This window comes from Artemia franciscana, chromosome 21 (genome assembly GCF_032884065.1).
Source record: "Artemia franciscana chromosome 21, ASM3288406v1, whole genome shotgun sequence".
NCBI classification, from domain to species: Eukaryota; Metazoa; Arthropoda; class Branchiopoda; order Anostraca; family Artemiidae; genus Artemia; species Artemia franciscana.
Window position 1 is genome coordinate 6800366 of NC_088883.1, and position 16779 is coordinate 6817144.

Genomic DNA, 16779 nt, shown 5'->3' on the forward strand with positions numbered 1-16779 from the left:
CCCCACATGATCGGATCGGGGAAAACAACTTTATCAAGTCAATTTGTGCAGCTCCCTGACACACCTACCAATTTTCATCGTCCTAGCACGTCCAGAAGCACTAAACTCGTCAAAGCACTGAACCCCACCACCTAACTCCCCCAAAGAGAGCGGATCCAGTCCGGTTACGTCAATTACGTATCTACGACATTTATAAGCGTTTTTCAAGATTTCCGGTTTCCCCTCCAACTCCCCCCAATGTCAACAGATCTGGTAGGGATTTGAAAGAAGAGCTCTGAGGCATGTGTTGCTTCTAATTATCAAATTTCATTAAGATCCGGTCAACCATTCTGAAGTTAAAAATACATCAATTTTTCTAATTTTTCCAAATTAACAACCCCCAGGTCCCCTAAAGCGAACGGATCCGTACCAATTATGTCAATCGCATATCTATAACTTGTGCAACAAGAGTTCAACAAGTTTCATCCAACAAGTTTCATCCCGATCACTCCGGCTTCCAAGATTTCTGTTTTCCCCCTCCAATCCTCTATGTTCCTGGATCCGATTCGAATTGAAAATGAGGCATCTGAGACATAAGATTCTTCTATATATCAAGTTTCATTTAGATTCGATCACCCATTCGTAAGATACCTCGATTTTCACGTTTTCCAAGAATTCCGGTTTCCCCCGCCAATTCCCTTCAATGTCACCTTCAAAATGAGAGTTCTAAAGCACAAGATCCTTCTAGACATCATATTTCATTAAGATCTGATTACCCGTTCGTAAGTTACAAACACCTCATTTTTTCTAAGTTTTCCGAATTACTCCCCCCCAACTCGACCAAAGAGAGCGGATCCGGTCCGGTTATGTCAGTCACGTATTATGGACTTGTGCTTATTCTTTCCACCAAGTTTCATCCTGATCTCTCCGCTTTAAGAGTTTTCCAAGATTTCCGGTCCCCCCTCCCTAATGACACTGGATCCGGTCGGGATTTAAAATAAGAGATATGAGTCTCGAGGTCCTTCTAAATATGAAATTTCATTAAGATACGATCACTCTTTCGTAAGTTAAAATACCCCTTTTTTCTAATTTTTTAGAATTAACCGCCCCATCTCCCCCAAAGAGAGCAGATCCGTTCCGGTTATGTCAATCCCGTATCTAGGACTTGTGCTCATTTTTCCACCAAGTTTCATTCCGATCCCTATACTCTAAGCGTTTTCCAAGATTTTAGGTTCCGCCCCCTCCCCCCGACTTCCTCTTCACCGGATCCAGTCTGGATTTAAAAATAAGAGCTCAGAGACATCATATCCTTCCAAACATCAAATTTCATTAAGATCCGATCACTCCTTCGTAAGTTAAAAATGCCTCATTTTTAAATTTTTCCCACCAACTCCCCCGAAGAGAGCGGATCCGTTCCAGTTATGTCAATCACGTATCTAGGACTTATGATTATATTTACCACCAAGTTTCATCCCGATCCCTCCACTCTAAGCGTTTTCCAAGATTTTAGGTTCCCCCACCCAACTCCCCCCTATGTCACCGGGTCCGGTCGGGATTTAAAATAAGAGCTCAGAGACACGATATCCTTCCAAACATCTTTTTTCTAATTTTTCGGAATTAACTCTTCCCCCTCCGAACTCCCCCAAAGAGAGTGGATCCGTTCCGGTTATGTCAATCCCGTATCTAGGACTTGTGCTTGTTTTTCCCACCAAGTTTCATCTCGATCCCTCCACTCTAAGAACTTTCCAAGATTTTAGGTTCCCCCTTCCTCAATTCCCCCAATGTCACCGGATCCAGTCGGGTTTTAAAATAAGAGCTCTGAGACACGATATCCTTCCAAACTTCAAAATTCATTAAGATCCAATCACTCCTTCGTAAGTTAAAAATACTTCATTTTTCTATTTTTTTCGAACTAAACGCCCCCCCCCCAGATAGTCAAATCGGGAAAACGATTTCTAATTTAATCTGGTCCGGTCCCTGATACGCCTGCCAAATTTCACCGTCCTAGCTTACCTGGAAGTGCCTAAAGTAGCAAAACCAGGATAGACAGACAGACCGACAGAATTTGCGATCGCTATATGTCATAAAAACGGATGAAACTTGTTGGGAAGAATAAGCACAAGTTATAGATATGAGATTGACATAATTGGTTCACTTTTTCTACTTTCTTCTACTTTTTGGGGGGAAAACGAACAAACTGAAACGGATTTCGCTTCTTTTCTTTTAATGTTTTGTTCCATTTTTTAATTGCCGTTTTTGGTTGTTTCTGTTTTGGCCCAAAGCTGAAACGATACCGATCCTACTAAGAATCGTACGCGGTTTATATTTTGGTTACGAGTCTGGGATCCCCCCCTTCCCCTAAAAAATGAAAAGGGAGAAGGTCTAACGAATATTCAAACTTAGACACAGATTGATTTTAAAATGCGCCACTTGTATGCTAACTAACTGACTTAGATTTATAATCATAAAGTAAAATCCCCCTAAACTAGGGATTAGTCCTCCCTTTCTAAAAAAAAGCATGTAACACCAACCTGTCATAAACTTGAAAAATTGCAGAGTTGAGTAAATCTAATTTCTAGGAACAAACCTACAGTCCGGATTAAGGTGCAGGAAGGCATTTTCAAATTTATATCTCTAACCCCTCTATTTACAGGACATGATAGTTTAAAAGATTTCGAGTCTTCCTTCAGGGACCAGATACCAAGAAACAGAGGGATTAATGGTAGATAAAAGATCGTGACTCGGGAACTTGTTGTTCTTTAAACTGGCTTGGAATTTCACACAGCAGAGCCAATCAGGTAGAATTTAATTTTTCGTTCTTTTTACTGGGTTATTGCTTAAATTTTTACACGTGAGAACCCATCAGATTTAAAAAAGTGGAGCTAGTTGTCTCTCCAGAAACTACATTTCCTTACGGAATAATGCGATTAGCTAAGCGCAAAATAAGGAGATCAAAGCACAGTTTTTACCACTGAACTATAGGAGAGTCATCCGTCTTCTTCTCAGTGATTCAGAGATCATTGATCTAAAAAATTTATTTTACAAAAATAAAAATTATAGATTATCATAACTAATAATCATTGAGGTTTAATCAAACTCACAACATGACTCTATGATCCGTCACACAATTAATTGTAATTGAAAAAACATAGCTGTATTGAACTGACTTTATGTCTATAATTAAGAATAGTAATTAAGTATATTAATAGTAATTAAGTAATTATGAATATTAATTATAGTAAAACGTACAGTATATTACATATATTATATTATATAGTATAGTATATAGTAAAAAGTATATTAATAGTAATTAAGAATACTAATTTAAAGGTACATTGGAGAGGAAGTAAAGACAGGCTATAAGGCAGGAAAGAAGCAAAATAGAGAGAAAAAGGTATAAAAAAAAGCCTGGATAATTTTTAGAGAATTCTTGCTTTCATAAGTAAAATACCAGCATATAAGATAAAAAAAAGGCGGGGGGTATGGAGAAATAAAGGGAATAAAAATAGATTGAAACAACAATCTTACTGAGAAAGAAAAAAGAAGAAGAAAAATTTGGACAAATCCCTCACTTGGACTGAATATGTGAGCGTATCGAATTTAAGGGGGGAGGAACGTTGGGAAAAATATACATATTTAAAAGCATTTTTTCTTTTAATTTGTTTAATGTAATTACATTTAAACAAATACGTAGATTTCAAGAAATTCGTTGAAGCAAAGAAGAACAAACAGAAAAACAAGGACATACTAGGGAAAAAACAAGAAAGCTTAAAGGACAGGAAAAAAAATCAAGAAAACCTGAAAACAAGAGAAAACAAAAAATCTTGAAAAATTCCAAAGGCTTTCAGTTTTATTTAAAAAAGAAAAAAGAAAAGGTGATTATGAACGAGTCTTAACAAGTGAATTACTTACCTTGCCACTGCTGAGAAAGGGCAGTCTTGCTAATCGTGTTGGGCCCTTACCACTTCCACTGCTCGAAAAGCTAGAGGCTGATGAAACTGACAAAACAGGTCCTCGAGCCTGGTCAATGAAAAAGGATTAATAGATAACATGAATGGTAGCAATAGTATACAGATGTGATAAAAAAAAAAATAATAAAGAAAAGTCAAACTAGCACAAAATAAGCTGAAAAAAAAATCAAAGCATCATAATGGGTTTGGAGAAGTTGCAGAAAAAAGTAATGACCAAAAAAATCTTAGTGTGTTTTTTTACGCCAAATAAAAAAAAATAACACAGAAAGAAAAAGATGTTAATTTTTTGGTTGTACTAACATTAAAAATTATAAACTTTGTTTATTGGATTTGATAGGAGAAAGATAAAGTTAGTGAAAGCAAAGAAAATAAGGGAAAATAATAAGAAATATTTCAACTTAAATTTCGATTAGGAGAATATCGACGCCATCGGGTGGAGAGGGAGCTGGGCTTAATCTTTACAACTAAGTTTTTATGGGCATACGATGGAAAAAGAATGCTATAAAAACGAAGGAAAAATACCCAAAATTTTTCTAAATTAAGGCTGATAAAAACAATTTTTTAGGAACCCTTTGCAGTACAATTATGAAAAAGAATGCTATGATGAGACAACAGAAGGAAAATAGAAGGCAACTTACAGACATCAAAGATAAAATTTCGGAAGCAAATTTGGTTTGGTGATTTACAGTGAAATAGCCAAAATGAAGCACAAGCCAAGAAGGTTGACTTTTTTCAGAATTTTTTTCTGGTCGAGTGAGTTTTGGAATATTTGTTAAAACAATTTATTTTGTCAAGGAGCGGGCGAAAACTCTTTAATTAATGATACGACCGTTTTACACAAAAAACACTCGTTTCGGTGATAAAGACGGTCTCTGGGTTCAAAACCTACCCAGCATCAAGCTCTTATACCTCTAGACTCTAAATATGTATATTATTTTTCAAATCTTGAAGATCCCAAGAATCAAGGCCTGTGCGACCCTGAAGTAGGTCGTACCCATACATCTGTGAATTGCGCTTTTAGTCTTCTGAGCAAGGCCGTTAATACTCAGAGTTAGGGTGATCTAACACCATTTGTAGCCCATAGACAGGAGTTGGCTATGAAAATCAATCCGTCATTTGGCAATCCATACCATTGGCTCTAAGAACCAAAGAAAAAGCAGAAATAATAGATTAAAAAACCTAGTGATCTAACACCATGCGTAGCCCATAGACAAGGGTTGGCTATGAAAATCAATACATCATTTTGCATTGGCTCTACGAACCAAAGAGAAAGGGGAAAGGATATATTAAAAAATCTGGTGATCTAACACCATGCGTAGCCTATGGACAAGGGTTGGCTATGCCAAGCAATACACCAATTGGCAATCTATACCATTGGCTCTAAGAACCAAAGAGAAAGCAGAACGGGTAGATTAAAATCTGGTCATCTAACACCATGTGTAGTCGATAGACAAGGAATGGCTATGCCAAGCAATACACCAATTGGCAATCTATACCATTGACTCTAAGAACCTAAGAGAAAGCAGAACGGGTAGATTAAAGTCGGGGCATCTAACACCATGTGTAGCCCATAGACAAAGGTTGGCTATGAAAATCCATACGCCAATTGACAATCTATACCAATGGCTCTAAGAACAAAAGAAAAGCAGAGGGTAGACTAAAAATTCCCGTGATATAACACCATGCGTAGCCCATAAAACAAGGGTCAGCTATGACAATCAGTACGTCATTTGGCAATCTATCCCAATGGCTCTACGAACCGAAGAGAAAGCAGCAAGGGTAGATAAAAAAAAATCTGGTGATCTAACACCATGTGCAGTCCATAGACAACGGTTGGCTATGATAATCGATACGCCAATTGGCAATCTACACCATTGGCTCTAAGAACCAAAGAAAAAGCAGAGGGTAGACTAAAAATTCCCGTGATATAACACCATGCGTAGCCCATAGACAAGGGTCAGCTATGACAATCAGTACGTCATTTGGCAATCTATCCCAATGGCTCTACGAACCGAAGAGAAAGCAGCAAGGGTAGATAAAAAAAATCTGGTGATCTAACACCATGTACAGTCCATAGACAACGGCTGGCTACGACAATCAATATGTAATTTGGTAATCTATACGATTGGCTCGACGCACCAAAGAGAAAGTGGAAGGGGTAGAAAATGGAGATCTAACTACTTGTGTAGCATATAGACAAGGGGGCAAAGGGGCAGCTACTATGTTGAGAAGATTAATTTTTTAATATATCAACTAAAACACAAACTTTGTCATTAGCATCTTGCTGTCTTGTATTTACAAGCAAAGGAGATAAAGGAAATGATAACTAATCGCTAAGTTTGAAGGCCATGACAAAATAAACCAAAAGGAACAAACACACCAATACAAATACGGTCATGAATTAATCAAGAGAAGCCAAACACGAAATTGCTAAGCAATAGAGCAACAACTAGGTTATCATTCCAGAAATCAAATTGTCGAACAAGTTCATTATAATATTAGGTTACATATCAATTACCTCGCATTTACAAATATTAAATAATAGATTTCTAAATACTAATATCATTAGGAATTACTTCCACTGTTTCTTAGAGCTCTCTACCAGTTTCAGTAGAGCAAAGAGTACTGAAGAATATTGTTTTCTAAGTGTGCTTTCGTGTTTTTCTGCGTTGAAAAATATATTCCAAGATACTAAGAGTTACTTTCGATCCTCCTGACAGAAAAGTATATCAGAGGATACTGTTCAAAATTTGGCCTCGTAGTTGACTGTGTTAAACAATATATCCCAATATATTAATAGGGAGACAATGTCCTTACTCCTAATAGAGCACTATTGGAGAATATTGTGTTAATACTGTGTTTAACAATATATCCTGGAATACAAAAAGGAGTTACTTTCAGTGCTCCGAACAGAAATAAGAAGAATATTGTGTTAAAAATACCTTGTGTTTGGCTTAATATGGAGTTAACATTAACATTAATATGGAGTTAGTTTCATTACTCAAAAAAAAGGTATATTAGATATTATTGTGTTCAAAAGATGATCTAGTATTTTTCCCGTGTTGAATAATAGACAAACAGATCTTAAGATTATCATAAACTTCTCTCAGTATCCTGGTAAAGAAAAGCATTAATGAGAGTAGTGATTTCAAAATTCGACTTTGTGTTTTATTGTGTTGAATAATAAATTTCAAAATACTAGCAGAGACTTGCATTCATTATACAAAACAAAAGGCTATATTTAAGATTATTATTTTTAAAATATGACTTAATATTTTCCTGTGTTGAACAACAGATCCCAAGATCTTAACATCGTGAGGGATTCCTTATCGTACCTTGGTGCGAAAAAGCATATAAGAGCAGTGAGTATAAAATTTGGATTCGAATTTCACTAGATTGAAGAAAACTCCAACATACAAGAAACTATATTCATTTCTCCAAACAGAAAGATATATTGGAGATTACTGTGCTCAAGATATGACCTATTATTTTCATTTAGTATCAGCAATTGCTAAAGTATCCTAATACACCGAAGTATATTTGAAGAATACTGTATTCAAAGCATGGCTTACTATTTTTCCATGTTTAACAATATATCCTAATACGATCACGAATTTTCCTCAGTAATCCTGTGGATCAAAGTACACTGAAGAAAAACGTGGACAAAATGTGGCTTGGAATTTTTCTGTGTATGTTCCTCTTTCTATTTTACCCTTATAGCAAATCATGGAGATACCATCTATGGAACATTTGTAAATTCCTATATTTAACAATAGTTACCAGCTTATGTGCATACTATATTAAAGAACGGGTACCCGAAATGTTATCAGAGGATACAGATACAATTTCATGGAATGTCAATGTTTATATAGACTTTGCTAACACAATAGCTGTATTAACTGTACCTTATATCATTTCAGTAAGACATCATCAAAACTTTAAATCGCTAATACGTCAAGTGGAAACCTTACAATCTGAACTAGAAATAGCTGGTAAAAGACGTATTTCTTTTTTTTCCGTAATCGCCATAATGATTAACTTTATAACATTTTTAATATATTTCATAGTAAGAAATTTCATAGGATCTCAACAGAATGACCGACTCTATAAAAAACACCATGACATAAGCCCAACCCATTGGAGACTGTACATAGCTGGACAAGTAACAGATTCTATAGCAACATTACCATTTACAGGGATTTCAATATTGATAAGTATTGTGTTTAGGCAGCTTAAAGAAATACTTCATGAGAAAAGATTAACTATTGACCTATTGGAGACAAGAGCCAGTGCAATTTTCAAAATAACAAGAAAAGTATGCGATATGTTTGGTTCATTGTTGTTAATTTTAGTGACCACACATGCATTGCTGTTTTTAAACCATTTTATATACATTGTGGAGAAATCATTCAGACAACCAGGGGTAACACAAAAATTTGTTGTTAGAATTACTACTATGTTACTGATTTCATCCATGAATATAATGCTACCCTGTTATTCGGCTAGCCAGTTGTCATACGAGTTCAAAAAGTCAGTTGAAAGTTTGGCAAAACCAGTTGATATTGAAGGCACTCCTTGCTTAAAAGGATATCATTTACTGAGAATTTTTCTCTTGGAGAAAATGGAGCCTAAACTGAATGTAAAAAACTTGTTCTATTTGAATAATCAATTTGTCATTAAATTCTATGGGTTTCTAGTGACATATATGATAGTGTATTATCAATTTAAATTAAGTGCTTTATATGACACTAAAAACTGATAAATATACATAAACAATTCAATAAATCTTGGAATCAGACCCCACCCCCATCTTTAGAGTAAGGGGGAAAATGACCGAATATCACAAAAAAGTTATATACTGCATCGATTGGTCATTTTAGTTCGTCAATATTCCTCCGCGTCTCATATGTTTCGCTCATTAACAGTAATTCTTGTTACCATACATACTATACTGTTTTAAATGATCTTATATACTTTGGGGAGAACTCATTTATACAACCAGGGGTAATAAAAAAAAATTCATTGTTAAACTAGGGGTAACACAAATATTCGTTCTTACAGTAAATACCACATTACTGATCTCGTCCATGAACATAAATCTAATATGTTATTCAGTACTTCAGTTAGTATACAAGTTCAAAAAACTAGTTAGAAGTTTGGCCGAACCAGTTTACAATGAAGGAATTCCATGATCAAAAGGATATGGGGCAAAACGGAACGTAAAAAACTTGTTTATTTACGGTTTTTGGTTACGTGTATGATAGTGTACTAAAAATTTAAATTAAATACTTTGTGATACTAACAATCAATAAATGTCTACAAACAAATATAATAAATCTTGGAATCTCACCCCATCTGTGCGATACGGAGGAAAAGGACCGAAAATACTAAACTATGTTTTATACTGAATCACTTTGTAAAGTCTATTAATCAATGCATCAATTCCATCAGTCATATTCTTTGAATTGATCAAGTTCAGATGAGGATATCATTTTCAAGTTTAAAAAGATTTTCATTCTTATTCTACAATTGCTTGTTTAGAAACCAAACCGATAGGCGAAATCTATAAATCGATTGCTCAATTCTATTTGACTTAAAGTCTATTAATAAGTACATGAATTTTATCAGTAATGTTCCTTCAGCTTCCGAATTTCAAATGAGGATATAACTTCCGAATTTTAAAAGATTTTCGATTGTTTTTTTACAGTTGATTATTTAGAAGCTAAATCAATTGATGAATTCTATAAGTCGACTTGCTTAAGTTCTATTTGTCCATATTCCTTCAATAGACCAAGTTCAGAAGAGTATTTCACCTACAAATTCAAAAGAGGTTACAGGCTTTTTTTTAAGTGGACTGTTAAGAAATTTAATCGATTGGCAAAGTCTAATAATCGATTATTCGAGTTAATTTGTTTATATTTCTTCAACTAACCAAGTTGAAGGATTTTTCGTTTTTTACTTCTTTCTTTTTACTTCTTTTCGATTATTTTCCTGTTGATTGAACCTTTACCGTAAAAACAAAACTTTTATAAAAAGAACCAATACGCCTTTTTAACCCCCTGCGAATTACTTCAATTAACCAATATGAAAAGAAATAAAGTTTTTATATTCGAATTTTTTTGTATCCTGTTTCATTTCGAACATTTCCCATCGATTTGATCTTTACCGATGGGTTTTCAATACAAGATAGACTTCAGAAGAAAACCTTTTTATAACCGCCTGAAAACTTCTTCAATTAACCAATTTGAAAGAGGATGACGTTTTGAAATGAGGATTTTTTACATAGGTTTTTTAAAAACTTTTCTTACCGTTTTGACGTTTACGTTCGGCTCAAAATAAGAATGCAGTTTCCTCATATGTCGACAAAAAGAATTAGACAGTTGCTCAAAAATCTGTGTATTTACATAATTAATGTTAGCAAAATGTTGGAGTCAATACTGTTTCTATATCATACATGGGCATAGGCACAAGAATTGGGGGGAGGGGGGCTCACAAAAATTAGTAAATATTGGAAACCAATAAAATCTTCTAGCTAAAGAGAATAGAGTAAAAAAAAGTTAAATAAAAATTCCAATGTCTTTACACTATCACGTTTTTACTCTAAACGTTTTCACGTCTTTTTAATAATTTTTTTATATGGTTGTAACTCACCTAATACAATGAGAGTAAATTATATAGCCTAGACAGAATGTTTTATTTGTATGCTCCTTTTCACTCTCTATATATGTTATCTGCCCTTAGATTTTCCTTTACACATTCAAAGGCCTTCAGCCTTCGAGGGGTTGCGTACTTTCCGTCCCATGGTGTAAATCTTGGAGCATTATGTGGGCCGCACAGTTCCACTCCACGTCGTCTGGTGTTAATGATTTCTGAACTTTGGTGACCCCTTTAGCTACAAAGGCGTTTGCTTCTCCACTAGCATCTTATTTCTTTCTTTGTCTAAGCACAGGGCAATATTTTTGTTTTAAAGTGCGTTTAGTTTTTAAATGTATTATCCATTTTAAATGTTACTTTACACGCCATAGTTTATGTAACTTTAAGCCCCTGTTTTTTTTTTCTGTAGGCGTCTTAGTGCTTTCTTTGTCGAAGTGCACAACGAATTTACTGAGTTTCGTGCTTAAATGTGTTTACTAGTTACTTTTTACTTAAATAAAACGAATTCATTCGAAGTCTAATTAGATAGTTTAACGTTTTGAGAGAAGCTTCTTTGCTATTGAAGCAACGACATACACGGGGACTTTTTTCTTAGCCGAAAAGATTTGCCATTACATACACATACACCAGCACATACACACACTCACTTACTCACAAAAACAAGAGCTAAGAGCTCATATGGCACTTGTGACGAGGTCAAAAGAGCCAAGAGCTCATATGGTATGAGCTCTGGCAAAATTATAAGAATCAATAGATTGCTGTAAAAGGAAAATCAGAAGCTTAATGCTGGTCGGGATTTAAAGTAAGGGCTCTGAGTCACAAGGTCCTTCTAAATGTAAAAATTCATTAAGATCCGATCACCCACTCGTACGTTAAAAATACCTCAATATTTCTAATTTTTCCTCTCCCTTCAGTCCCCAGATGGTCGAGTCAGGGAAAACGACTTTATCAAGTCAATTTGTGCAGCTCCCTGACACGCCTACTAATTTTCATCATCCAAGCACGTCCAGAAGCACCAAACTCGCCAAAGCACTGAACCCCACCCCCTAACTCCCCCAAACAGCTCGGATCCAGTCCGGTTGCGTCAATCACGTATCTACGACATTCATAAGAGTTTTCCAAGATTACCGGTTTCCTCCTCCAACTCCCTTCAATGTCAACAGATCTGGTCGGGATTTAAAATAAGAGTTCCATCTAAATATCAAATTTCATTAAGATCCGGTAGCCCATTCTCAGTTAAAATACCTCAATTTTTCTAATTTTTCCAAATTAACAACCCCCAGCTCCCCTATTGAGAACGGATCCGTTTCAATTATGTCAAACACATATCTATAACTTGTGCTTATTCTTCCCATCAAGTTTCATCCTGATCTCTCAACTCTAAGCGTTTTCCAAGATTTCCCGTTTCCTCCTCCAGCTCCCCCAATGTCACCAGATCTGGTAGGAATTTAAAATGAGAGTTCTAAAGCACAAGATCCTTCTAAAGATCAAATTTCATTAATATCTGATCACCCGTTCGTAAGTTACAAATACCTCATTTTTCGTAATTTTTCTGAATTACTCCCCCTCCCCCCAGTTCCACCAAAGAGAGCGGATCCGGTCCGGTTATTTCTATCACATATCTTGGACTTGTGCTTATTCTTCCCACCAATTTTCATCCTGATCTCTCCGGTTTAAGCGTTTTCCAAGGTTTCCGGTCCCCCCCACCCAAAGACACTGGATTCTGTTGGGATTTAAAATAAGAGATCTGAGTTACGAGGTCCTTCTAAATATGAAATTTCATTAAGATCCGATCACTCCTTCGTAAGTTAAAAATACCCCATTTTTTCTATTTTTTTAGAATTAACCTCTCCCCCCCCCACAACTCCCCCAAAGAGAGCAGATCTGTTACAGTTATATCAATCACGTATCTAGGACTTGTGCTTATTCTTCCCACCAAGTTTCATCCCGATCCCTCCACTCTAAGCGTTTTCCAAGATTTCAGGTCCCCCCCACTCCCCGCAATGTCGCCGGATCCAGTCGGGATTTAAAATAAGAGCTCTGAAAAACGATATCCTTCCAATCATCAAATTTCATTAAGATCCGATCACTCCTTCGTAAGTTAAAAACACCTCATTTTTTCTAATTTTTCAGATTTAACCCCCCTCCTCACTCACCCAAAGACAGCGGATCCGTTCCGGTTATGTCAATCACGTATCTAGGACTTGTTATTATTTTTCCCACCAAGTTTCATCCCGGTCCCTCAACTCTAAACGTTTTCCAAGATTGTAGGTCCTCCCCCAACTCCCTGCAATGTCACCGGATCCGTCCAGAATTTATAATAAGAGCTCCGAGAAACGATATCCTTCCAAACATCAAATTTCATTAAGATCTGATCACCCGTTCGTAAGTTAAAAATACCTCATTTTTTCTAGTTTTTCCGAGTTAACCGTCCCCCACTCACCCCCAGATGGTCGAATCGGGGAAACAACAATTTCTATTTTAATCTAGTCTGGTTCCTGGTACGCCCACCTGCCAAATTTCAACGTCCTAGCTTACCTGGAAGTGCCTAAAGTAGCAAAACCGGGTAAGACAGACAGACAGATAGACCGACAGAATTTGCGATCGCTATATGTCACTTGGCAGATTCCAAGTACCATAAAAAACCTTTATGAAAATTCTGAAAAGATATAAACATCGTTAAAACCATGAAATATTTATAAGCCACCCCCCCCCCCCCCCGACAGAGGGCCTGCTTGGATGAACAAGAGCTAAGAGCTCATATGGCACTTGTGACGAGGCAAGAAGAGTTAAGAGCCAAGGGCTCATATGGTATGAGCTCTAAAAAATTCTGAGAATCAATAGAATGATTTAAAAGGAAAATCAGAGGCTTAATGCCGGTCAGGATTTAAAATAAGAGCTCTGAATCACGATGTCCTTCTAAATATCAAAATTCATTAAGATCCGATCACCCACTCGTAATTTATAAATACCTCATTTTTTTCTAATTTTTCTTCTCCCTTTAGCCCCCCCCCCCAGATGGTCAAATTTGGAAAAACGACCCTATCAAGTCAATTTGTGCAGCTCCCTGACACGCCTACCAATTTTCATCGTCCTAGCACGTCCAGAAGCTCCAAACTCGCCAAATCACTGAACCCCTCCCCCAACTCCCCCAAAGAGAGCGAATCCAGTACGGTTACATCATTCACGTATCAAAGACATTTGCTTATTCTATCCACCAAGTTTCATCCCGATTCCTCCACTCCAAGCGTTTTCCAAGATTTCCCCCTCCAATTCCCCCCAATATCAACAGATCTGGTCAGGATTTAAAATTAGAGCTTTAAAGCGCAATATCGTTCTAAATATCAAATTTCATTAGGATCTGGTGACCCGTTCGTAAAGTACAAATACCTCATATTTCCGAATACCCCCACGAACTCCACTGCCCCCCCCCCCAGGTTTTTATTCTTCCCATGCAGTTTCATCCTAATCTCTCCTTTCCACTGCCCCCCCCCAATGACGCTGGATCCAGTTGAGATTTAAAATAAGAGATCTGAGTTACGAGGTCCTTCTAAATATGAAGTTTCATGAAGATCCAATCACTCCTTCGTAAGTTAAAAATACGTCATTTTTTTCTAATTTTTCAGAATTAACCCTCCCCCCCCCAATAGAGCGGATCCGTTCCAATTATGTCAATCACGTATCTAAGACTTCCGCTTATTTTTCCCACCAAGTTTCATCCCGATCACTCCAATCTAAGTGTTTTCCATGATTTTAGTTTACCCCCCCCCCCCAACTCCCCCAAAAGTCACCAGATCCGGTCGGAATTTAAAATAAGAGCTTTGAGACACGATATCCTTCTAAATATCGAATTTCATTGAGATCCGATCACCCGTTCGTAAGTTAAAAATACCTCATTTTTTCTAATTTTTCAGAATTAACTCTCCCTCCAACTACCCCAAAGAGAGCGGATCCGTTCTGGTTAGGTCAATCATGTATCTAGAACTTGTGCTTATTTTTCTCACCATGTTTCATCCCGATCCCTTCACTCTAAGTGTTTTCCATCATTTTAGGATTCCCCTTCCCAACTCCCCCCAATGTCACCAGATCCGGTCGGAATTTAAAATAAGAGCTCTGAGACACGATATCCTTCCAAACATCAAATTTCATTAAGATCTGATCAACCGTTCGTAAGTTAAAAATACTTCATTTTTCTATTTTTTCCGACTTAACCGGCCCCCCACTCTCCCCTCAGATGGTCAAATCGGAAAAACGACTATTTCTAATTTAATCTGGTCCAGTCCCTGATACACCTGCCAAATTTCATCGTCCTAACTTACCTGGAAGTGCCTAAAGTAGTGCCAAAACCAGGACCGAAAGACCGACAGAATTTCCGATTACTATATGTCACTTGGTTAATACCAAGTGCCATAAAAAGTTTACAATGCTTTAAAGAATATTCCCTTGAAAAGAAATTTGTAAAAAATGAAAAGTCAATGATGGTGTGTAGCACACTAATTTTAGACCTGTGCGCTTTCTTCAGGTTTACGCAAATATTTCATACTTACGATTATTTCTGTTTATTTTTGAAAGCTCATCAGCGACATGGAGCGCTTTCTAAGAATGTATGGTAGTTAATAATTATTCATAACATACTCAAGTTCTTTATATGAATGCAAGATCTGTGAAGACCGGCTTCATAACCACGAAGACAAGTGACAGATGACAAAATGCACTGGACTTATAATTTGGCCTATATATTTACACATTAGGGGGTGGGGATAAAGTATTTAGACAGCGTGAAGTAAAAAAAAAAATTTCTTCATAATATGCAGAATGATCGTAGCAAACACACCTTTCATATGGACCCACTACATTTCACGCCTCCCCCAATATGCAAATATATAGGCCATCAACATTGATGATTGTGAGTAAATATGGTAACGGTAAGACAAAGGATGTGGCTCCGGACTTTACAGTCAAAACTAGAGATGCTTTATCGCCGTTTCTTGACGCTTCGGCCAGGAAGCGCAATAGGGGGGGGGGGGGGGTAGCAGACAGCCATCCTGTACTTTCGCACAGCCTTCCTATTCACCTTCACCAATTTTCTTCAGGTACCCATTTGGAGCTGGGTCGACACTAACAAAGCCAAAAGATTCAAACCACTAACCGAGGTAGTAAACCAAATTATCGATATATATATATATATATATATATATATATATATATATATATATATATATATATATATTTGCAAGGCTTTCTACCTTGTGGAGTAGCAGCCACTAAGGTAAATATATATGTATTTAAAGAAAACTTATTATAGGCCAAAGTTCTATAATAAGGTAGTAGTAAATAGAAGTAGTTGGCCAGAAGTGACGAAGAAAAAAAAACATATCAAGAAATCAACGGAATTAAGCTAGCCTAAAGGAAGCGACGGATGTCTTGGATCGCATCCATAGGTAAGAAACCAAAAAAACTCAGTATATTTTAAATATTTAACCATCCCAGTACATACACCGTAAACATAACCCTTTTTAATTAATAAAATATGATGTATATCCTTTAATTTGCAAATGATTGTTCAAATTACTTAAGCGTCGTATTTATTTTAATTAGATTTTTTTAATTAAGTTTTATAAATGCTTTTTACTTTTTTCATATATAAGTTTTGTCATGTTATGGTGGTTTTTACCATTGAAACTGCTCACTTTTGCGGCACAGCTTGTGCAGCACAATCTGACAAGGGCATAGCCTGTTATTAGCTTGAGTGTTTTAGATTCGATTAACAACTTTTTTACTAAATACTGGGAAAAATGCTTACTGACTTATTAATTTGTGGCCTAGACCACAAAGGCCTCCATTGAGTATGCTACTTCCGGTTTGACGAAAAACGTTATTTTCTAAGGTCTGCAAAATTTGCTCATTTATCTACTAAGTTTGTTTATTTAAGGAGATACGGTACCTAGAAAATCATTTTGCGAACTTCACTGTCGGCTGACCGTCACTAAGATAAAGGTCCCATTGGCAAATTCAATCAAGGGACTAGTCATGACCGTGAGTTCGTAAAATTTTATGTCAGCTTTTGTGGGTAAGCTTTCCGTTCAAAGCAAGTACACTATGTATGTATCCGTATTTTAAGACCCATTGGTCCGTAGTTACTGTATTTTAAAAGAGCAGTAAAAGCTTAGTAATT

General features: G+C 36.4%; 1 protein-coding gene across 3 annotated transcripts in view; it reads right to left on the reverse strand.

Annotated features, from left to right (window-relative positions):
- The window catches only part of LOC136040855 (axoneme-associated protein mst101(2)-like), a 124085-nt gene that overhangs the window by 19474 nt on the left and 87832 nt on the right, over nt 1-16779 (reverse strand). For all 3 annotated transcript variants that reach the window (XM_065725232.1, XM_065725229.1, XM_065725231.1), the window contains one exon: nt 3892-3999. In XM_065725232.1, the coding sequence (XP_065581304.1) occupies nt 3892-3999 (108 nt within the window). The remainder of the gene's footprint in view (nt 1-3891; nt 4000-16779) is intronic.